This window comes from Callospermophilus lateralis, chromosome X (assembly GCF_048772815.1).
Source record: "Callospermophilus lateralis isolate mCalLat2 chromosome X, mCalLat2.hap1, whole genome shotgun sequence".
Lineage (NCBI taxonomy): Eukaryota > Metazoa > Chordata > Mammalia > Rodentia > Sciuridae > Callospermophilus > Callospermophilus lateralis.
In genome coordinates, this window is record NC_135325.1 from 35,139,642 (window position 1) to 35,162,854 (window position 23,213).

Sequence of the window (23,213 nt, forward strand, 5' to 3'; positions counted from 1 at the left end):
AACAAAATACTACAGAGATTGGGTGGCTGAAACAACAGAAATTTAATTTCTAACACTTCTAGAGACTGGAAAGTCCAAGATCAAGGTGCTGGTCATTCGGTTGCTGGAAAAAAATCTTGGCTTGTAGATGGCTTCCTTCTGGCTGTGTCCTCACATTGAGTTGAGAGTGGAAAAGAGATATCAGAGGGAGACAGAACCCTCTCTCTCTTCCTTTTTTTTTTTAATTTGGGGGGAGTGCTGGTGATCAAACCCAGAGATTTATGCATAGTAGGCAAGCATTCTACCACTGAGACACATCCCCAGCCCTCTCTTCCTTTTTTTTGTAAGGCTACATACAGTTCATCTGATTAGGACTGTATATAGCCCCACCTTATAATCTCATTTAACCTAATTACCTCTTAAAGACCCTGTCTCTAGATACTGTCGCATTGGTGATTAGAGTTTTTATTATTATAAAAAGGGAATTTGTTAGATTGTCTTACATGATCATTGTGGATAGTCCCACAATGGTGTTCAACAGGCTGGAGACCTGGAGGAACCAGTAACTACACAGTTCAAGAATTCAGAGCTTCAGAACAAAAGGAACCAATGATGCATTTCCACTCAGGTACTTAAGGCCTGGAAACTCTCTGGAGAGTCACCATTAAGAATACAGTTTGGGGGCTAGGGTTGTGGCTCAGAGGTAGAGCACTCACCTAGCAAGTGTGAGGCCCTGTGTTCGATCCTTAGCACCACATAAAAATGAATAAATAAAATAAAGGTATTGTGTCCAACTACAAAGAAAAAATAAATATTAAAAAAAGAGTACAGTTTGGGAGTTGGGGGCTGTAGCTCAGTGGTAAAGCGGCTGCCTCACATGTGTGAGGCCCTGGGTTCGATCCTCAGCACCACATTAAAAAAAAAAAAAAAAAAAGATACTGTGGGTTTATCTACAACTAGAAAAAATATTTTTTTAAAAAGAGTACAATTTGGCAGAGTAAGTCTGATGTCTTTAGGCAATCAAGCAGCAATCAAAGCACCCACTCTAGAAGAACTGAGCATGCATCTGCTTCTGCTTCTACATAACATTTGTTAGTGGTCCAAAACTGGAAACAACTCAAACGCCTATCAGTAGGTAAATGATCAACACACTGGTATATTTGTACAATGGACTACAACTCAGCAATAAAAAGAAATGAACAATTTGGATGGATCTCAAAATAATTATGCTATAGGCTGTGAGTGTAACTCAGTGGCGGAGCACTTACTAAGTGAGGCCTTGAGATCAATCCCCAGCACTACAAATTTTTCCTCAAAATAATCATGAGCCAAGTGCAGTGGCCCACAACTGTAGTCCCAGCTACATCAGAGGCTGAGAGGAGGATCACAATTAGGAGATCACTCTGGGAAAGTTATAGAGACACTGTCTCAAAATTAAAAATAAAAAGGGCTATTGATGTACTTAAGTGGGAGAGCCCCCTGGGTTCAATCCCCATTACCTCCAAAATAAATAAACAGCTGGCACGTTGGTGCACATCTGTAATCCCAGTGGCTTGGGAGAAAGAGGCAGGAGGATCAGAAGTTCAAAGCCAGCATCAGCAAACTAATGGACCCACTGTCTCAAAATAAAATATATGTATGATGTAGGATTCTTTATTCTTTTTTCCCCCTCTACTTGAAATTAAACCTAGGGATATTTTACCACAGCTATATCTCCAGCTATATCTCTTTTTCATTTTGAGAGAAGGTCTTGCTAAATTGCTGAAAACCTTGCTAATTTGCTGTGGCTAGCCACAAACTTGTAATCCTCCTGCCTCCATGTCCCAAGTTGCTGGGACTGCATGCATCACCAGTCCCAACTTGTAAGTTTCCATTTATATAAATATCTAGTAACATGTCAACTGATGTATAGTGACAAAGTGAATCAGCGGTTACCTGAAGAGGGAGTCAGGGGCAGGAAGGAGTAATTAGAAAGAGGCAAGGAAAAATGCTTGGTAGGGATGGTTACGTTCTCAATCCTGGTGATACTGGTAGTTTCACAGATGTAAAAAACATTACATTCAAAACCTATCAAATTTTATGTCAGTGGGGCTGGGGTTGTGGTTCAGCAGTTGAGCGCTCGCCTAGCATGTGCAAGGCCCTGGGTTTGATCCTCAGCACCACATAAAAATAAAATAAAGGTATTGTGTCCAACTACAACTAAGAAAATAAGTAAATATTTTTTAAAATTTTATGTCAGTTACCCCTCAGTCCACTACTAGAAAGGTTTGATTAATAAATTGGGGACTGGGGTTGTAGCACAGTGGTAGAGCATTTGCCTAGCATGTGTGAAGCACTGGGTTCAATCCTCAGTACCACATATAAAATAAAGTTTAAAATCTTTAAAACAATAAATTAATAAATTGTGTGGGACTATGAAAGATGTTGATTTAGATTCATAAATAAAGTGAGACTTAAAGGGGGTAATTGCTTTATTATATTCATGAATGGATGAAGCTGAGCGGGGCATTGGTTCAAACTCACAAGAATTAAGGGAGCTTGGCCTTTCCTAGTGTGATTGTAATCAATATTAATTAAAGATAACCATCAACACTGCTACCACACAGCTTAGCTGGGCACAATGCAGGTCACTTGGAAGCTTATTACTAATTCCATTGGCAATCATACCACACACAACTCATCACCCCCACTTTCCAATGGGGTACATTAGGGTTCCAGATGTATTTCAGCTGAACCCCTTACCCTCTCAGCAGCCTCAGTGACTGACACAAGCACCATTCCTCAGCCCCAGGCCTTATCCGTGCCCCCAGAATTGTGGTCCTGTTGTCACTGGCTTCTCAGTTCATCCCTACCCAGTGTCCTGAAACTCCAGCCCTTGTAATTCATCCCTGGAAACATTCTTATACCCTCCATTGCTCCACAAACCCCCAAGTCTGAGTATCTTCCAGTCTGGAAGAAGTTTTCCAATCCAGTTGGCAAGCTCCCTCACCTGGGTGCTTGAAGTTTCCCTTCAGAATCCACATGTCCCCAGCCCTTGGGCAATACCCCCACATCCAAGACTCTCCCATCCATAGAGCTACAAGACCTCAAGCTCCTTTTCTCCAGTCTGTAAGCACCCTGCTACCCACCCGCAAGTTCCTGAAAGCCCAAACCCCAAGAGGGAAGCTGCCCTGTTCACCTCCTGGAGCTGAAAATCTCAACAAAAAGTGGGCAAAGGGGCTGGGGTTGTGGCTCAATGGTAGAGTTCTTTCCTAGCATGTGTGAGGCGCTGGGATCAATTCTTAGCACCACATATAAATAAATAAATGTTTTATATATTATATGATATATATGTATGTATATATATATATATATATATATATATATATATATATATATCTCAGAAAAGAATAGGGGATCCAACATGGTCTCAGTCAGCCAAAATTAGGTCAGATATGGGTGGCAGGGTATTGCAGGAGGAATGAAAGAAGAGACTGTTTATCCCGTTTCACCTGACAACACTTGGAACTTACATGTCAGGATACAAGAATCCACGACAGTCACTGACCAAGTCAGGGTAAGCTCCCAGAGAACAGCATTATTGGCTAGCTGTGGTGTAATGCACAGGTCTCTGAGCCTCTCAGACTCTTAGTTTCTTCTTCAAAAGGATGGTCACAAGCCCTATCTCACTGCAACTCCATTCCTCCTCCTGCTACTGTCAAACTGTGCCCAATGGCTCACACATTGGGGCCTATAACCCTAGACACAACTTTTCAAACTTGGGAGGGGCCTCATTCTTCCACTGACAATGACTGGTCTCCCATCCCACCCCAGTGCCATTCAGAGGCTCCTCAGTTCTAGGCTACCATCTCTTCTTTACTCTCCAGGGTACCTGTTCATCTCAGTTTTTTAATCTTCCAAACCCATGATGCTCCAGGTCCCAAAACCTTGTGTGGCCCCCAAAGCTCAAAGGGCAACCCTTATCCCTATCATATACTTCCATTTCCCCAGTAGAAACCACCTTATGCAAACTTTAAATATAAATTTAATGAAAACTTACTATGTGCAAATTTATGTGTGTGGTTGCAGAATTTAGTGATAAACTTGAGCTGTTCTGTGTCCTGGTTTTAGTTGTCTTAGTTCACTGTACCCTAACTTTTTGTGGACCTCAACTTCTACTTCCTGTGCCTAGAATAACAGCAACTCCTGTGTGGAAAAGGGAGCCTAGTCTAGGGTCCTTAGTTAACAGGGAAAGTACCTGAAGTGAAAAAGGCCAGGGGCTCCTAATCACTCCCACAGCCAGGCCTCTTGCCTGCAGCCAGGTAGGTCACTGCACAGGTTGGGGCAACAAGCATGGGACTGGCTGACGTGTGTCAAGGACTGGATAGATCACCAGGTGAGCTCTCCCAGTGCTCCAAAGGCATCACAGGCAACTGTGCATCCATCGAATTAATACTGGTCATGGAGCCATGTGCAGGGGGAGCAGAGGAGGTACTTAGGTGAGGTGAGGGAGGAGACTTATACCCTGCCACCCAAGCCCCACCTATCTGCTCCTCACCTTTTCCATCCTGGGGTGGTAAACAAAGTATTTCTGGCTCCCAACAACAGAGGCAGGGGCCTGGATCCAGAGACAGTGGCTGGGCTCCAGGGCCTTGTATTCACCCTGGCCCTGCCCCTTCCACACACCCAGGCAAGGAGGCGGTGCCTAAGACCCAGCTGGTAGGAAGGAGGCTGTCAGGAGTCTCTGGAAGATACAGCCCAAAGAGATCTGCTTGTGGTTGCTGGGAGCTTGGGTACTGCAATGTCTGTAGTGAATTGGTGGGTAGAAATGGGAGTCCCTGGGGACATCATGGTGGGTAGAAATGGGAGTCCCTGGGGACATGATGTTATGGTCTGAGCTTAATCAATATAGATTGTAAATTATAGATTATATGTTATGAAATATTAATAAATAGGATAAAATATTATGTGTTAATTGTTATAGAATAAATAATGTTATGCTGCTCTGGTTATAAGTTAGAAGAAGTAATCATATAACTGTAAGACATAAGATTTAGGTTGTTAGAAATAAGATATAGAACAGTGTAAGGTGATAACTATAAGTCCATAGGTTAATAGTTACAGATAAGTATAGGTTAATGGAACAATAGTTAGATACAAGTTATAGCTATAAGCAAATATAGCCATAGTGACTCCATTTTTATAACTCCCGTGTGAAACTGCTTTATAAGCTGTTTCTAAGATGTTAAAATATTGTTTTTCTGTACTCCATATGCCCAAAAATGCGCTCGAACCCAGGATGTGGTTGTCTGTTTTTGCTCTGCTAATTGCTTTCTCAGCCTTGTATCAGGCTTGCTTGCCTGCACCTACATTTTCGAGGATGTGGGTTTTCCCCTTATAAACCCTATAGAACTTGAACTCAGGACTGTTCCTGGCAGAGACAATTGGGATCCTGAAGGGAGAAGTTGCCAGATGGCTAAAAAACTCTCCAATTTGGACAAAATTGGATTGGGATGGACTAACACTGTTTTCTGAGCGATCGGTCCATAACTATATGGAGGGGTCACCTAGAGGTACAGGGGTCATGTGGGGTAAATGGGGCTCCGAGGGATCTCTGGGGAGTAGCAGGGTCTGCTTGGGAGATGTGGAGGGGAAATCGGGTGTCCCAGGGCTGTGTGGGGGTATTTTCTTTTGGGATCCCTGAGAGAAGCAGGATCTCTAGAGACTTGGTGGAGAAGTTTGGCATCTAGGTTATTTAGGGGAGAGTCAAGGAGCTCCTGAGAAATTAATGTGGTGTTCCGAGGGGTCCAGGACCACGGCAGCCAAATGGCTACCTGCAGGGACATGGTCGGGGCAAGGCGGGGATCCAGTGGCACGCCCGCGATGGTCGGGGGTCGCGAAAGAGGAGGGGGACAGTCGACGACTTTCGGAACAATGCAGGGAGTGGCCAGGAGTCTCCGGAGAGGTTGCCGAGCATTTTTAGGTCTCCGGATGTCTGGAATCATGGGTATTCTCGGAGGCTCGGGTGTGCGCTGACCTGTCTCTCTTCTGCGCAGGCCGCGGCCTTCCTCTGCAGGCGGGCCCTGGCGCCCGGCGGCTGCTGGCGCGGCTGGACGCGCGCCCCCTGGCGGCCCGAGCTGCTGCAGACGTGTGGGCGCTGGTACGCAGGGCGGGCGACACTTCGCGCCTGCGCCCCAAGGAGGGTACGTGACAGGGATCGGGGAGGGGCGGGGGCCTCGGTGGGGGGATTGTACTGGATTGGGATGGACTGTGTTCCGAGGTGACAGGCCAGGGAATTGTTAACTATGGGCCCAGGTGGGACCAAGGTGTGTGATTCGGTGGGGCGGGGCTCGGAGAGCTCTAGGAGGGAGCAGGGCCCTGGGGTTATTGTAGCATATTCCTTTAGGGTAATTGAGAGAGGCGATCGCTAAACGATTCTTTGAGGGTGATGGTCTGAGTGGTTATTCTGATTGAGATTGGGTTGTGGACAATTTGGGGGGCTCCATACTCTGCCCATCAAGTCATGTTTATGACTTTATTATTACATTGCAGATGTGAATAAATTAAGGATTTTGAAATGAGGAGATATTGGGAGGTTATTTCTGGGGAGTGGATCCTGAAGGATGCTGGGGGCGGGCAACTCGTTGGAGGGCTGGACTGGAATGCTAGTCCCGGGGTGGAGGCTCTGAGTGCTTGGAGGTGCTGCCTGAAGTGTGAGGAATGGGACAGAGTTTGGAGGCTAATTAGAGGGCGGGGCCTGGGATGCTCAAGAGCCCAATCTTAGAGTAGCAGCTTCCAGGGGGTGTTCCGGGTGTTAGGGCTCCATGTTATTATCATCAGATAGGAAGGTCTGGAGGATTACTCAAATAGTTGGCCTAGGATTATTTGCCAAGAAGGCAGAACCTTGCTGTGTGGGATGTCACACTCCTGTAATCCCAGCGACTCGGCAGAATCCCAAATTCGAAGCCAGACCCTCAAGCAATTTAATGAGACCCCTTCTCACAATTAAAAATAAAATAATGACTCAGGATGAGTCTCAGTGGTAATGCGCCTCCAAGTTCAACAATCAGTACTGAAAAAGCGGAGGGGGTGCTCAGTGGTAGCGCTTCACAGGGTTTAATCACAGGTACCTAAAAATAAGTAAATAAACAAATAAATAAAATAAAACACAAGGCGGAGCCTTGAGCATTATCTAGGGCGCGTGGTGCTGAAATAGTTAAATTGAGGACAATGCCCAGGGTGTGAGTTCAAAAGAGTAGAATGTTAATTTAGGGGGCGGGGCTTCGGTAGTTTCTATGGCAAATCCTCTCCCCATCATTTTCTCTGTCTCTTTCATTTCGCAGCCATTATAATATATGACTCTAAAGCCAATATTATGGATAGTGGCTTGCTCTAAGATACCTTTGCCTCCCCAGCAGATGTTCTAACTTGGTAAATACTAATACTAATAAGGTGTGAATACCTGTGCCAGTTTGGGGGTACTCTGAAAAATCCATGGCTGGAGAGTACCTTAAAGAACCTTGGATTCAGGAGGATTATTATGATAGAGGAGGAATGGTGTTGAAGAAGGTCAGTGGCAAGGTCAGGCTGGGAATCCAGCACAAGGCCTGAGTCATTGTCTAGAACCGCGGTAGACTCCTAACTTTCAGGCAATCTGGTTCAAATGTGACTCTGGTGGTACCTGTTTCCTAACTTTTTGTGTATCATTTTCTCTTTCTGTGAAAATCCTTAGCTACCCGGACATAAAAATACTACATGCATATTTTAAGAGCCAGAACTGTGTAGTCAGATGTATGCCTCTAATCCCAGAGGCTTGGGAGGCTGAGACAGGAGAATCTCAAATTCAAAGCCAGCCTCAGCAATATAGTGAGGCTCTAAACAATTTAATGAGACCCTGTCTCTAAATTAAAAAAAAAAGAAGAAGAAGAAGAAGAAGAAGAAGAAGAAGAAGAAGAAGAAGAAGAAGAAGAAGAAGAAGAAGAAGAAGAAAAAGAAGAAGAGCTGAGGTGCTCAGTAGTTAAGGGCCCCAAGGTTCAATCCCTCATACCCAAAAATAAATAAATAAGAACCATGCAGACTATATTTTCCTGTACCTACTTTTTCTTTCTTTGTTTTGAGGCAATGGGGATCCAGCGTAGGGGATTGTGCACACTATGCAAGCATTCTGCCACTGAGCTAAACCCACAACCGAAAATGTCATTGGCAACAATTCACTCTATCACTGAGCTTCAGACCTAGCCCCTGTGACTGTGGATTTTCTTTCTTTCAAGTCCTTTTTACCACTGTGCTACACCCCCAGCCCTTTTTATTTTCTTCTTCTTCTTTTTTTTTTTTAAATTTCAAGCAGAGTGTCACTAAATTGCTTATGGCTTTGCTACACCACTAGCAATTTATTTATTTATTTTGATACCAGGAATCAAATCCCAGGAGCTCTTAACCACTTTTAAGATATCCTGAGCCCTTTTTGTTTATTTGTTTTGTTTTTGGTGCTGGAGATCAAACCCAGGGCCTTGTGCATGCAAGGCAAGCACTCTACCAACTGAACTATATCCACAGCCCCCATCCTGAGCCCTTTTTAAAAATATTTTATTTAGAGACAGGGCCTCACAGGGTTATGTAATCATCATTGCAATATAAATTTAGCATATTTTGGCCCCCTTAAAAAACTCTAACCTTTAACATTCACTCTCCCTATTTTTCCTACAATATCACTAACATACTCTCTATGGATTTGTTACTTCATATTTCCTAAAAATTAAGTTAAACAAGGACAATGTTTTTGAGGTTCTACGTTGTTATATGTGCCAGTACCTCATTCTTTGCCAAAATGTATTCCATTGTATGGAAATACCACATTTTTACTGTATTCATTGGTAGATATTTTTGATTGTTTCAAGTTATTGGCTATTATGAATAACAGGGCTCTGATGGTGTTCTGAATATCTGTGTACAATTTTTAGTGCATTTTTTTAAGATACTGGAGATTAATCCCAGGGATGTTCTACCTCTGAGCTATGCCCCTGGGCCTGCTTTTTGTTTTTGTTTTTTAAGAAAGGTCTCACTAAGTTTCTGAGGCTGCAGGGATGACTGCCATGTGCCACTGTGCCTGGCTCTTCTACCTTTTTTAAAGTGGACATCCTATTGGGTTTGTGAATTTATATGTCATTGTAATAGATTTTCATTTTCTGAATAGATAATTAGGTTTTTATGTGCTTTAGATAAACATGATTTGATGGGCAGAGTATGGAGCGCCCCAAATTGTCCACGATCCAATCTCAAGAACCTGTGAACGTTACCTTGTATAGCAAAATATACATTGCAGATGTGACTAAATTAAGGATTTTGAAATGGGGAGATTATTCTGGGAGGCACTATTATCAAAGAGGTCCTTAAATATGAAAGAGGGCTGAGAGTATAGCACAGTGGTGCAATGCCCTAAGTTCAATCCTCAGCACCACAAAAAGGAGAAAAGAAAGTGGGTTCAGGAGGATCAGAGAAGGGAATTTGACAACAGAATCAGGAGTGAGAGAAAAATTTTGAAGATGCTAATGAACTGATTTTTAAATTTTTTTAATTTTTAATTTTTTTTAAGTTTTAGATGACACAATACCGTTAGTTTACTTGTTTATTTTTATGTGGTGTCTGTGATCAAACCCCATGCTTCATGCCTGCTAGGCAAGTGCTCTACTACTGAGCCACAACTCCAGCCCCTAATGCACTGGTTTTTAAGTCAGAGGAAGGGGCCAGAAGTCAAGGAATTTAGGCAGCAGGTAGAATTGGAAAAGGCAAGAAAATTGATTGACCCCTAGAACCTGCAGAAGGAATGCAGCCATGCTGACATCTTGATTTTAGCCTGATGAAATTTCTGCCCTACAGAACTGTAAGATAATACATTTGTTTAAATCAGTAAGTATGGGGGTCATTTGATGAATCATTATTAGAAAACTAATACAGATGTTAAGCATTTTTCATTGTGCTTAAAGGGCATCCATATATTTTCTCTGGAGAAATGCATGTTCAGATTCTTAATCAAATTTTCAGAAGGTTCAGCCTTGAGCATAAGTGTAAGAGATGACTTAGCTTTTAACCAGATTCTCTTCATTTCCCCCCCCTGACCTTGATGTTGAGTTTCTATCTGGTCTGTGTGTATTGATATCACATCCTTCTGTTAACCTCCACTAATTTTTAAAACATTTAAGAAATTTAACTGATATAATAATTGTACATTTATGGAGCACAGGGTGTTATTTCGATACACGTACACAAAGTGCAACGGTGCCAACTTTACAGATCAAGATAAGAAGCATACCCAACACCTGAATATTTGTTGTTTCTTTGTGTTGAGGACATTCAAAATCCTCTGTCCTCCACTGATTTTTTTTCTACAAAAAAAAGAAAAAAACACTGAGCCATTTCCCCAACCCTTTTTATTTTTTAAAAAAATTTGAGACAGGGACTCACTAGGTTGCTTACAGTCTCTCTAAGTTGTTGAAGCTGGCTTCAAATCTATGATGGTTGTCTCATTCTCTCTAGCTGCCGGGATTACAGGTGTGTGCCACCACACCCAGATAAATGATTGTTCTTTTTAAAAGAATATTCACTGGTTATAGTTAGTTTGCTGGGAAAAATGTCTAAGTTCTTCATGCAACTATTCTAGGAGTGCTTCTCTTTTTAAATTTCTTCTTCTTCCTCTTTTTTTTTTAAATTTTTTTGGACATCAGGAATGCTTAACCACTGAGCCACATCCCCAGCTGTTTTTTAAAAAATATTTATTTCATTCATTTATTTATATGCAGTGCTGAGACTTGAACCCAGTGCCTACACATGTGAGGCCAGCACTCTACCACTGAGCCACAACCCCAGCGCCCCCAGCTGTTTTTATTTTTTATTTTGAGACAAGATCTTGCTATATTGCTGAAGCCCTGGCTTTGAACTTGCAATCATCCTACCTCAACTTCCCTAGCTGCTGGGATTAAAGGTGTGCCCTGCCACAGCTGGGATTAAAGGTGTGCCCTGCCACACCTGGCTCCCTGCCCTCTCTTTCTCCATATATACATATATACATATATATGTATATACATATATATGTACACACACACACACACACACACACACATATATATATATATATATATATATATATATATATATATATATATAACTTATTATTCTATACAAATGCTGCTCACTGAGGTTTGGGTTTCTTGTGTGTTTTGAGTTTTTGTCTTTGTTTTGCTGGGCTGGATTTGCCTAGGGCCTTGCCCATGATAGGAAAGTGCTCTACCACTAAGCTACATCTCCAGCCCAATCCTGATTTTTTTCTTCTTTTTTTATTCAGTACTGGGAATTGAACCCAAGGTGCTTTACTACTGAGCTACATTCTCAGACTTTATTTTTTCATTTTTGAGACAGGGTCTTACCAATTTACCCAGATTGGCCTCGAGTTTGTGATCCTCCTGTTTTGGTCTCCTGCCTCCAGATTGATTACCTGGAATTCCAGACCTGGGCTATCGTGCCCATCTTTTTTGTTTTGTTTTGCTGGGCTAGAGAACCCAACAACCCAGGGCCTTGGGCATTTGTTTCTTTTAGTATGGGGGATTGAACCCAGGGGTGCTTAACCAATGAGTCACATATCCGGATCTTTTTTTTTTTTTTTTTGAGAGAGTGAGAGAGAGAGAATTTTAATATTTATTTTTTAGTTGTTGGCGGACACAACATCTTTGTTTGTATGTGGTACTGAGGTCCGAACCTGGGCCGCACGCATGCCAGGCGAGCGCGCTACCGCTTGAGCCACATCCAGCCCAGATTATTTATTTATTTATTTATTTTTTGAGACAAGGTCTCACTAAATTGCTGAGGCGGGTCTGGAACTTGCAGTCCTCCTGCCTCAGCCTTCCGAGCAGCTGGGATTACAGACTCGTGCCACTGCGCCCCATCTGAGATTGTTTATTAATGATTTATTTCCTCTCTACTTCCTACATCAAAAGGGCACAGTAATGCGCACCCAATAGTAAATACTTGTCAAACACATGAAAAGAATCAATACCTGGGAAGGATAAATCGATATTCCATCAGGACTACTTTCATAAAGACAATTTCCTTATAGGTTAGACTCGGCTTGCTCCTGAGAAGCTTAAGATAGCGACGATTGCTTCCCACGCCCCTAGTCAGCCTTCGCCTGACGAAGCCGCAATGTTTTATGGGAAAGGTAGTTCTAATACTCATCGGCCAGCCGCTAGCGAATTTAATCGAAACTAAACTTCCCAGCAAGCATTGCGCCAACCTGGGAACCCGGGCAAGATGGCGGACGCAGAAGATGATGCTTTGCCGTCAGCTGCAGGTTCAAGTGCTCCAATTTCATTCGGCTTCACTCGCACGTCCACCCGGAGGCGTCTTGTGGACCCGAAAGACGGCGAGAGGTCGGCCCCAGAGAAGGATTTCTTGAAGACGGTGGAAGACAGGGAACTGCAGAGGTGAATCGCGTCTTTGAACCCGTGGGAATCGGTGCAGTGGGCGCAAGCGGGAGGGTGGAATCTAAGTTGATTGTCCTGTTACGTGACCTTGAAATCCTGAGTAAATTGATGGAGGCGAGAAGGGGGTGTTTGTAGGAGAGGTAGGAAAATTGGGCTTGATGGCTGTGGGAATTGAGATGATACATTATCAGGAGGGAGAATTTTAGAACTTGGGGACACTGCGGTGTGGGCGTTCTGAGAAAGGGAAAGGAGCGGAACATAACAGGGTACTTAGTGACTCAACTGAAATATTGGGGCCTCTCTCCAATTTGGAGAATGGGATGGAGCCGCAGATGCAAGTTAAGGGAGGCCATCTTCAGCTTAGTTAGTAAAGGAGACTCCAAAGTGCCTGAGACCTCCAGAAAAGAATCAGTGAGAATCTAGGAATAATTCCTGGAAGACACTGATATTTAAGAGTTGGGAGAACTGTGGGAGAGAATCCAACCAATGAATTGTCAGAGACATAACCGGAGAAACAGAAAGCAGAAAGAAGTGCGTGGTCCATAGGGCTGGGAGTGAGTTTGACTCTTGTATTTCCATGAATGAGGAGTGTGACTCAGAACTCATCAATAATACTACTCTCCCAATCTCACTCCTCTGTGTCCACACCAGTGTGAAGCCCACAGAAGCCCCCAAAGAGCTGGTCATCCCATTGATCCAGAATGGCTATCGCAGGCAGCCACTGGCCCAGATGACTGGGCCATCCACAGATACTGAGGCCTTGGTGGATGGAGTGCTGTCCCAGGCAGTGAAGGAACTCATTGAGGGTGAGTGACCTTCCCCCTTTGCCCTGCACCAGTGAAGGAAGAGGTGAGGAAGGTGGAAGGATAGGGTGGGATCTCATTGCTCCCTCCCATTCTTCCTTAGAATCCAAGAAGTCTCTGGAGGAGAGAGAGAATGCGGGTGTCGACCCCACGCTTGCTATCCCCATGATCCAGAAAGAATGCACCCCCAACAGGAAAGGGGAAGACAGCGAACCCGAGGCTGAGACAGTGAGCTGCCCCTTGCCCCTCTTCCTGACAGCCTCTCTGCTGAGTCTGCCAGGCTTGCCACCCCATACATAGCATAGGAAATCTGTGTGTGTTCCAGAAGACTTCTGCCCATCCTTTCCTCCTTCCATTCTTTTTGGAAGCATAAATGAATAGATAACTGGGGGGTGAAAAAAGTACTTGAATTCTGGGATTATCTGAATAAGATGGAGATGAAAGGGCATAAGAAATGTAAAGGCCATAAGGGCACACACTGCCTGGAGTGATTTTTGTGTTTGATTTTTCTCTCTCTCTATTTTCTTTTCTTTTCTTTTTCTTTTCTTTTCTTTTCTTTTTTTTTTTTTTTTTTGGCCTGGAGTGTTTGAGAAAAAACAAGCAGATCAATGTGGCTAGAGTGGGATGTGTGACAGTAGATGAAGGCAGAGGGGTTTAGACCAAGCAGGGCCTTAGCCAGGGTGAGGACTTTGGGTTTTACTCTAAGTGAGATGAAAGCCATGGGCAGGCCCTGAGCAGGAAAGGGTTGTGACTCGTAATTTGACAGGATCCCTCTGGCTGCTGTGAATAGAACAGACTAGTAAGTGAAGGTGGAAGCAAGGGAAACAATAGTCCATGATAGAGATTATGAGGATGCCATCAGAATGGAGAGAGGGAGCCCTAGAAAGATAGACAGGGTTTAGTGAGAGACAGAAGAACCCAGGGAGTACTTTGTATTGAACCCTGAGGTGCTCTACCACTGAACCACATCTCCAGCCCTTTTTTTATGTTTTATTTAGAGACAGGGTCTCACTGATTTGCCTAGGGCCTTGCTAAGTTGCTGAAGCTGATCTTGAGTTTGTGACCCTCCTGCTTCAGCCTCCTGAGCTGCTGGGATTACAGGAATGGGCCACCGTGTCCAGCCCAGGGAGTAACTCTTAATGGAATCAACAGCACAAGCAATGGCACAGTGAGAGGAAATAAGTGTGGTGTGTGTTCACCAGTGAGGCAACTTGTGGTGCCTCTGGAGCAATTGTAATGGATTAAAAGAGTGACAGTGGGAGGTGACAACAGGAGACATGAGAGGTGTGTCCATGGAAATAACCAAAGTCTGTCTTTCATACCCATGGACCCCACTTTTTTTTTTTTTTTTTTTTTGGTGCGGGGGATTGAACACAGGGGAGGTTTACCATTGAGCTATGTCCCCACTCCTTTTATTTTATTTTATTTTTTGAGACAGGGTCTAACTAAGTTGCTGAAGCTGGCCTTGAGGTTGTGATCCTCCTGCTTCAGCCTCCCAAGTCACTGGGATTATAGGCATGCGCCACTGTATGTGGCATGGACCCAACTTTCCATCTTTTCATTCATAAGTTTTTTGCAATGATTCTTGGTGCCTATTCCTACAGCTTCAAACCACCCTTTCTTTCAGTTGAACTATTCTCATTAGCCTTTAGATGTGCCTTGATTTATTTAATGTTTTTTTAAAAAAAGAATCTCACTATTTCATTTCACTTCTTTTCTTTTTTTCATGCAGAGGATAGAATCCAGGGTGTTGCGCATGCTAAGCAAGTGCTCTACTACTGATCTATGTCCCCAACCCTCACTTCACTCTTTTTCCTGTTCCAGCTTTGGCTTCATTTCTCTAAAGCCTCCTCCCAAAACTGTCTATGTCTCAATTGATCACAGTTCCATACATCTTTCATCTCAGCTTAAAAATCTTGATGTAGCCTGACGTGGCACATGTCTGTAACAGGATTATAACTTGGGAGGCTGAGGCAGGAGGGGTGCAAGTTCAAGGCCAGTCCCAGCAATTAAGTGAGGCTGTCAATAATTTCATGAGGCTCTGTCTCAAAATAAAAATAAAAAAGGGCTGCGGATGTAGCTCAGTAATAAAGTGCCCCTGCAGTCAATTCCTAACAAAAAAGCAAACATAAAAAAATTCTTGACCTTGCTAGGAGTTGTGGTACCTACCTGTAATCCTAGTAACTCTGGAGGCTGTGGCAGGAGGATCACATATTTGAGGAAAGCCTCAGCAACTTAGGGAGACCCTGTCTCAAAATTAAAAGATAAAACAGGCAAGGGATGTAGCTCCATGGTAAAGTGCCCCTGGCTTTAATCCCCAGAACAAAACACATAATTAATAAAATGAATAAAAAGTAAAAAAGGCTGGGGATGTAGGTCATTGGTAAAGCACCTCTGAGTTCAATCCCTAGTACCAAAATAAATAATCTTGGGAGTCATCCTTAATTCCCCTCTTAATTTCATACTCCATATACAGTCTTTCAGTTCAACCCCACCATTTCCCTTTTCAAAGTATATCTAGAATTGACCATTTCTCACCATCACCACTACCAACATGCTGGACTGAGTCACCAGAATCTCTCATCTGGACTATTGTGGTTTCCCTCTTGTGGTTTCCACCTGACTGGAGACTCTCTGACTCCTGCTCTGTTCTCTTCATTAATCTCTTAACCATCTCTTTTCTGGCTCTATATTTGTTTCAATCACATTGTGTTTCATGATATTGATCACACATACCAAATCTTGCCCTGCCTCAGGGCCTACACTCTTAACTGTTCTCTCTGCTTGGAAAACTTCCTTCTCATATCCTCATGGCTCTTCCCATCTCTGCTTAAATGCCACCATAGTGGGACTCCCTCTCTGTTTCTCTGCATCCCCTTAACCTGCCTTTGTTTGTTTGTTGTTGGAGACTGCATCTTGCTATGTTGCCCAGACTGGCCACAAAACTTCTGAACTCAAGTGATCTTTGAGTTCACTGAGCAGCTGAAACAGAAGGCACATATCACTGTGCCCAGCACTACTTTAATTTTTCTTTGTAAAACTCGCCATCTAATAATAAGCCAGGATAATTGACACAGGTCTATAATCCTAGTGACTCAGGAAGCTGAGGCCGGAAGATTGCAAGTTCAAGGCCAGCTTTAGCAAGTTAGTGAGACTCTGCCTCAAAAAATAGAGCTGGAGATGTGGCTTAGTGGTAAAATACTCCTAGGTTCAATCCCCAGTACCCCTCCCCAAATTATTATTACCTAATGTATCATGCTTTCTGGATTTAATTTATTGTATGTCTTGACAACTAGAACATAAGTCCCACAAAAGCAGAGATTTTTTTTCTGTTTTTTTTTTTCACTGCTTCCTCTCAGCACTTGCCAAGAAGATTAGTACTTGCCACAGAATAGGTGTTTTGCAAATATTTGTTGAAGGACTGAAACAGAGGAGGAGTAAAGTGAGAGGAAATAAAAATTCTGCCCTGATGCCAGGTGTGGTGGCACATGCCTGTAATCCCAGCGGCCCAGGAGGCTGAGGCAGGAGGACTGCAGGTTCAAAGCCAGCCTTAGCAATTTAGTGAGGCATGAAGTAACTCAGCAAGACCCTGTCTCTCAATAAAATATAAAAAAGAGCTAAGGGGCTGGGGCTGGGACTCAGCGGTAGAGCACTCGCCTGGCATGCATGAGGCACTGGGTTCAATCCGCAGTACCACATAAAAATAAAATAAAGGTATTGTGTCCACCTACAACTAAAAAATATGTGTTAAAAAATACAGAAAAGGGCTGGGGATGTGACTCAGTGGTTGAGTGGCCCTGGGTTCAATTCCCAGTACAAAAAAAAAAAAAAAAGAGCTGGGGATGTGGCTCAGTGGTTAAGTGCACCTGGCTTCAATCCCTGGTACAAAACAAAACAAAAAAAACTCTGCCCTGAGATAACTGGTCAAGAGCTAGAAGCATAGAGGGTCACCCAGTGGATGACAGCAAGTACATTTCCAGCAGATGGCCCTCCATAAGCAAAGCCTGATATCCTTCCTTTGTCTGAACATACAGGTGCCAGAGGAAGCTGATTATGAGGCAGTCCCTGTCGAGGCCTATGGGCTGGCCATGCTGCGGGGCATGGGCTGGAAACCTGGTGAGGGCATCGGCCGCACTTTCAATCAGTGAGTTATGGAGTAGGGGGGAGGGGATTGATGGATGGACTGTGAACAAGATCCCCAAAGTTTCTGCCAATCCAGAACTATCCAGACAGTGAAAGAGGATAGGTTATCACTCTGACTAGTTCTAAGTAACCCCTTCTACTCTTTCAGTTTCCTATTTCCCTTTAAAACTCCACAAGTAGATCCTAATTATGTAAAATTCACTTCTGAGGATCAGTTTCCTTATCTGAAAAGTGGGGTAATATAGTACTAACTTTACAAGTCTGCTTTTTGTTTGTTTGTTTGCTTGTTTGTGGTACTGGGGATTGAACCCAGGGCCTTGTGCATGCAAGGCAAGCACTCTACCAACTGAACTATATCCATAGCCCCACAAGTCCATTTTGAGAGTTAGATGAAATTATATTCATAAAGCATGTACAGTAGGCCCTGGCCCACAGTAAGCATAGACTAAACATTTGATACTATCACACATATTTATAATCCCTTCTTTGTAATTGCAAATTCCAAAGAATCCTGAAAACCAAACTTTTTTTTTCCATAAACCCCCATTTGGCAGCCAAATGACTGGAATTAGTGTTGAACATTTGATAAGCCTGTTTCCCCTGCTTGGTATTCATATTCTTATGATTCTTCTGTAGAACTATTAGTGTATTTGGTTACAAGGACCTGGCTTAGACCTCACTATAAATACTAGGTAATAGATAGTGTATGCACTATGTTATTAGGTTGAACCAAATAAAAATGCCTTTTGAGTGCTAGGGGTGTATTTCAGTGATACAGCATGTGCTTAACATGTGTGAGGCACTGAATTCAATCCCTATCACCACAAAAAAGAAAAAAAAAGAATTGCTATTTTTATATGTCAAAAAATTCCTAGGTCCTGTAATACACATATTAACTTTTAAAAAATAAAAGTTATTTTAAAAACCTGAAAAGAATTCCTAAAGCTGGGGGTGTAGCTCAGTAGTAGAGCACTTTCCTGGCACGCATGAGGCACTGGGATCAATCTCTAATATCAATAAATAAAAACAAATAAAGATAAGACCAGGCAGCGCTGGCATACACCTGTAATCCCAGCAGCTTGGGAGGCTGAGACAGGAGGATCATGAGTTCAAAAGCAGCCTCAGCAAAAGCGAGGCACTAAGCAACTCGAAGAGACCCTGTCTCTAAATGAAATAGAGAATGGGACTGGGGATGTGGCTCAGTGGTTAACTGCCCCTGAGTTCAATCCCTGGTACCCAATAAATAAATAAATAAAGATAAGGGCTGAGGATATAGCTTAGGATTAGAGCACTTGCCTAGCATGTGCAAGACCGTGGTACCACAAAAACTCCAGTCCTAATGTCAGGTTGGAAATGATATTGTTGATAATATTGATGGGTGGGTTTGGATGATGGGGGGTAGAATGAGGCACTAAAGACTACTGCATTTCTCCACAACCCTGTATTCCTTTCTACAGAGTAGTGAAGCCCCGTGTCAATTCACTGAGGCCCAAGGGGTTAGGGCTGGGTGCAAACTTGACTGAGGCCCAGGCCTTGGCCTCTACTGGCTCTGACACCCTACTGAGGCCAGATGGGGAGCAAGAAAAAGATAAGGAAGACCAGCCTCAAGGGCTCGTGCCTGGAGGAGCAGTGATGGTTCTTTCTGGCCCTCACCGAGGCCTCTATGGAAAGGTAAGTAACCAAGATATCCCTGGAGCTCAAGCAGGGAAGATGGATTTGAAGGCCAAAGGGAGGAAGAATTAGGTTTGGCGCTGGAAGCAGTGGTGCCCGCCTGTAATCACATCAGCTCGGGAGGCAGAAGGTAGGAGGATCACGAGTTCAAAGCCAATCTCAGCAATTTAGCAAGGCCCTAAGCAACTTAGTGAGACCCTGTCTCTAAATAAAAAATATTAAAAAGGGCCTTGGGATATGGCCCTGTGGTTATGTGCCTGACCAAAAAATAAATAAGTAATTGGGTTTGGAGTAGAAAGGCTCAGAGTCGTAGTCTTTCAGGCCTGCTTCACCCACTGCCTCACTAGGTAACTCAGGACCATTTGATGGGGTTTTTTTGAGAATTTTAATATTTATTTTTTAGTATTTGGCAGACACATCTTTGTCTGTATGTGGTGCTGAGGATCGAACCCGGGCTGCACGCATGCCAGGCGAGCGCGCTACCGCTTGAGCCACATCCCCAGCCCCATTTGATGGGTTTTTATGAGTCTCAGTTCCTAGCCAAAGAAGAGAGAAATGTCAAATGCCACAGGGTACTTGAGGATTAAATGCTTAAAGAATATTTGAGCTGAATAGTCTGCTGAGACAGACAGAGGAACGCAGCCTGGTCCCAGTTCTTATGGATCACAGATTAGTAGAAGAGACAGAGGAACCAGACCTATTCTCAGCCCTCATAGGTCATAGCCTAGTGGGAGAGACACACAGGACTCAAGCCTATTGGAAGTAAGGGGTGGACAACTTGGTCCTAGGTGGATGGGGTCCATTCAACCCCTCTCTGACTTCTCCCTCCCCTGACTCTAGGTGGAAGGCCTAGATCCTGACAATGTGCGGGCCATGGTCCGTCTAGCTGTGGGCAGCCGCATGGTGACTGTTAGTGAGTACTGTCTACGACCTATTTCCCAGCAGGAGTTTGACAGAAACTCCCTGCATATTGGTGAGTGAGCCACTTTCATAGATGGGGGATTTGGAGGAACACTGGAGGTCAGCAAGGCCTGTCTTGTGGGGTGGGTTTTTGATCTGCAGAGGCCATGGGCAGTGGTCTGCCTGGCTGGTTTTACTTTTGGTCAGAGGTCAAAACATGAAGAGTTTATTCATATTTTGTTTGTTGGTGCTAGTATCCAGGGCCTCCTGCATACTAAGCAGGCATTCTACCACTGAGTGACACCCCAGCCCAGTTTATTCAGTGAGATTGAAGAAAGATTGATCTAGTACCCCTAGGTCTTTGGCCTCTCTCTAAGGGGAAAGAAATGGGTGTGGAAAATAATTCCTGCTCTCTAGAGGTCCTTGTCTATCGGGGATGATGTCACTGTCTTTTGCTAGGAAGGAAGACCTACAGTTAGGGTGTAACCAAAAGGAGGCTGGCAGAGTAGTCCAGGTAAACGCATGACAGTAAGAGGGATTTGGCAGATGGATGATGATAGCTCTCCAGGTTCTGTAGTGCACACTAGGTGGCTACTTCTGGTGAATACTTGGCATGGGCTGAGTGATTAAGAAAAGCTTCCTGAAGGAGGCCAAAACCGTGCAGCATAAGGGGAAAAGCATTCTTATAGCCCCGGCAAAGGCACAATGGGGAGAGGGGTGCTTTGGCAGGTGGGAGATGGCCTTAGGGTAAAATGTGGCCTTGGAAAGGGCAGTAAGAGCTGGGTGCAGTGGTTTACATTTATAATCCCAGCTTCTCAAGAGGCTGAGGCAGGAGGATCACAAGTTCAAGACCAGCCTTAGCAACTTAGCAAGACGCTGTCTCAAAAAAAAAAAAAATGTTTTTTAAAGGATGGGAGATGTAGCTTAGTGGTTAAACACCCACTACCAGCCAAAAAAAAAAAAAGTGAGACTGTGAGGTTCTTTCTGGCTTTCCCTTCACCCCCTTGAACAGGCCAGGTGAGCAGAACTTCACTGGGACAACAGAATGGAACAGGCTCATCACGGAAGGCCCTCCAGAATCAAGACCTCCATGTCCGCTGGGAAGACTCAGAGAGGAAACGGAAACACCCTCCAGACCGGTGAGACTCTGGGCATCTGAGGAGGAGGAAGAAGACAGGGTTGTGGGGAGGCTTGAGCACAAAGAGAGGGCTTCTGGTGCAAGGAGGGTGCAGAGATGTAACTAGCAATAGCAGTATGAGTGGGTTTCACAGCATAGACAAAGGTAGGGTGTCTGGAACATGTGTGTGATAAAGATCTAATGCTGGTGCTGGCCCTCTCTCCACAGGAATGATGGGCCTGCAGCCAAGAATAAGAAAGCAACCCCCATGACCCAGCACTGGTTACACAGGGACCTGCGTGTGCGGTTTGTGGACAAGCTACACAAGGGTGGCCAGTATTACAACACCAAGGTGCAAAGACCACAGATTTAGGAACCCTTCCTTACCCAGGGACTGGGCCCCTTACCTCTCTAAACATCTTTCATTTTCTTCACCCATCTCCTAGATGACAATTGAAGATGTCTTGAGCCCAGACACTTGTGTGTGTCGGACAGATGAAGGCCGAATCCTAGAAGGTGAGTCTGAGCCATGGCAGCTGGGGCATTCACATCCTGGAGGTTGAATGTCTGAGGCCAAGAATCTTGCCCAGGCATGGGATGTGCAAGGTTCTGGGTTCCACCCCTCGCAACACACACACACAGCATAGACAAAGGTAGGTTCCAGGGTCTGGGCTGTGGCTAGCAACTTAGTACCAACTTAGTACCAACTGAGCTATATTCCCAACCCCAAAATGAAATTTTTAAATAAGGATTGGTGATGTAGACCTGGGTTTCACCCCCAGTACTAAACAAACATACTGTATATTAATGCTCCTTTTTTACGGTTATTTCTTTTTTCTTTTTTGGTACTAGAGATCGAAAACAGAGATTTTTAAAAAAATTTTTTTTAATTTGTTCCTTTTAGATATATATGATAGTAGAATGTATTTTGATATATTATACATACATGGAGTACAACCATTCTTGTGGTTGATCATGATGTGGAGTTACACTGGTCGTGTATACATACATGAACATAGGAGAAACCAGAGATACTTTGCCACTGAACTACATCCTCAGCTCTTTCTATATGTTTGTTTGGTTTTTTTTGTTTTTTTTTTTTGAGGCTAGCCTTGGACTTGTGATCCCCTGCCTCAGCCTCCAGAGTCACTAGGATTGCAGGCATGCATACTGCACCCAGCCTTTTTACAATTATTTCTATGAATTGCTCCCTAGGCTTCCTCACTTGTTCAGTGGGTTTGGTGGCACCTTATCTGTCAACAGGATGTAAAGTGGCTCTAGGGAATATGTAAAAGGCCCTTCTGGGAGACCTGACTAGGCTGGCCCTTGCTGCAGGCCTCACTCCCCTCTCCCCCCATTTGCAGGCCTGAGGGAAGACATGCTGGAGACCCTGGTTCCCAAGGTAGAGGGCAACCGTGTGATGGTGGTACTGGGGCCACAGGCTGGAAGAGTAAGTCCCAAAACTGGAAGTGGGATCATTCAAAGGGTGTTCCAGGGTCTGGGCTGGCCTTGCTAACTTCATCTCACACCTGCTCCAGGTGGGACACCTGCTGAGCCGAGACAGAGCAAAGAGCCGGGCTTTGGTGCAACTGCGGAGAGATAAACAGTTGGTAGAGCTTCACTATGATGCTGTCTGCCAGTACATGGGCCCAAGTGACTCAGATGAAGACTGACCCATGGGACCACTACCATCCCATAGGCTGTTGCCAGTTTTGTACTGTCTGACAAAGTTGCCTTCAGGAATACAAGAAGATAATTGCTCCATTCTCCCTTGCAGTGCAGTCCTGCAGGGCAGGGACAGGGGAATGGATGAATGGACCAGAAAAGAAACTGGAAACAAACCCAATATTTACCAGAATTGAGTAAATAATAAAAACCATTTTAAATATTTAGTAGATGAAATTATAATTTGGAAGTAAGGTGGGAACCTTGCTGAGGTAGAAACCATTTCATTTCCCAGCCTAACCTCCCTGCTCAGGCTATAGTAGACAAGTTAAATGACCCAGATAATCATGAATTCATTCTTAGCATATAGAAATTATGAAGTCCATCCCCTGACAGACACTGTGGAATCTATAATGCTACATCTCTGAAGAACTTCCTGAGTGCTACAGTTTAGAAGTCAAATGTCCCCCAACAGTCCATGTG

At 44.0% G+C, this 23,213-nt stretch overlaps 1 protein-coding gene across 1 annotated transcript; it reads left to right on the forward strand.

Moving 5' to 3' along the window:
* The first annotated feature begins 4,726 nt into the window (after positions 1–4,726).
* Gpkow (G-patch domain and KOW motifs) lies at positions 4,727–22,957 on the forward strand. Its single transcript, XM_077106707.1, has 13 exons — positions 4,727–4,776; positions 6,015–6,161; positions 12,065–12,431; positions 13,083–13,237; positions 13,338–13,462; positions 17,269–17,378; positions 18,835–19,048; positions 19,889–20,021; positions 20,961–21,087; positions 21,294–21,417; positions 21,512–21,581; positions 22,430–22,515; positions 22,604–22,957. The coding sequence occupies exons 3-13, from the start codon at positions 12,259–12,261 to the stop codon at positions 22,736–22,738; spliced, it is 1,452 nt and encodes a 483-aa protein (XP_076962822.1). The 5' UTR covers positions 4,727–4,776; positions 6,015–6,161; positions 12,065–12,258; the 3' UTR covers positions 22,739–22,957.
* Positions 22,958–23,213: the final 256 nt, after the last annotated feature.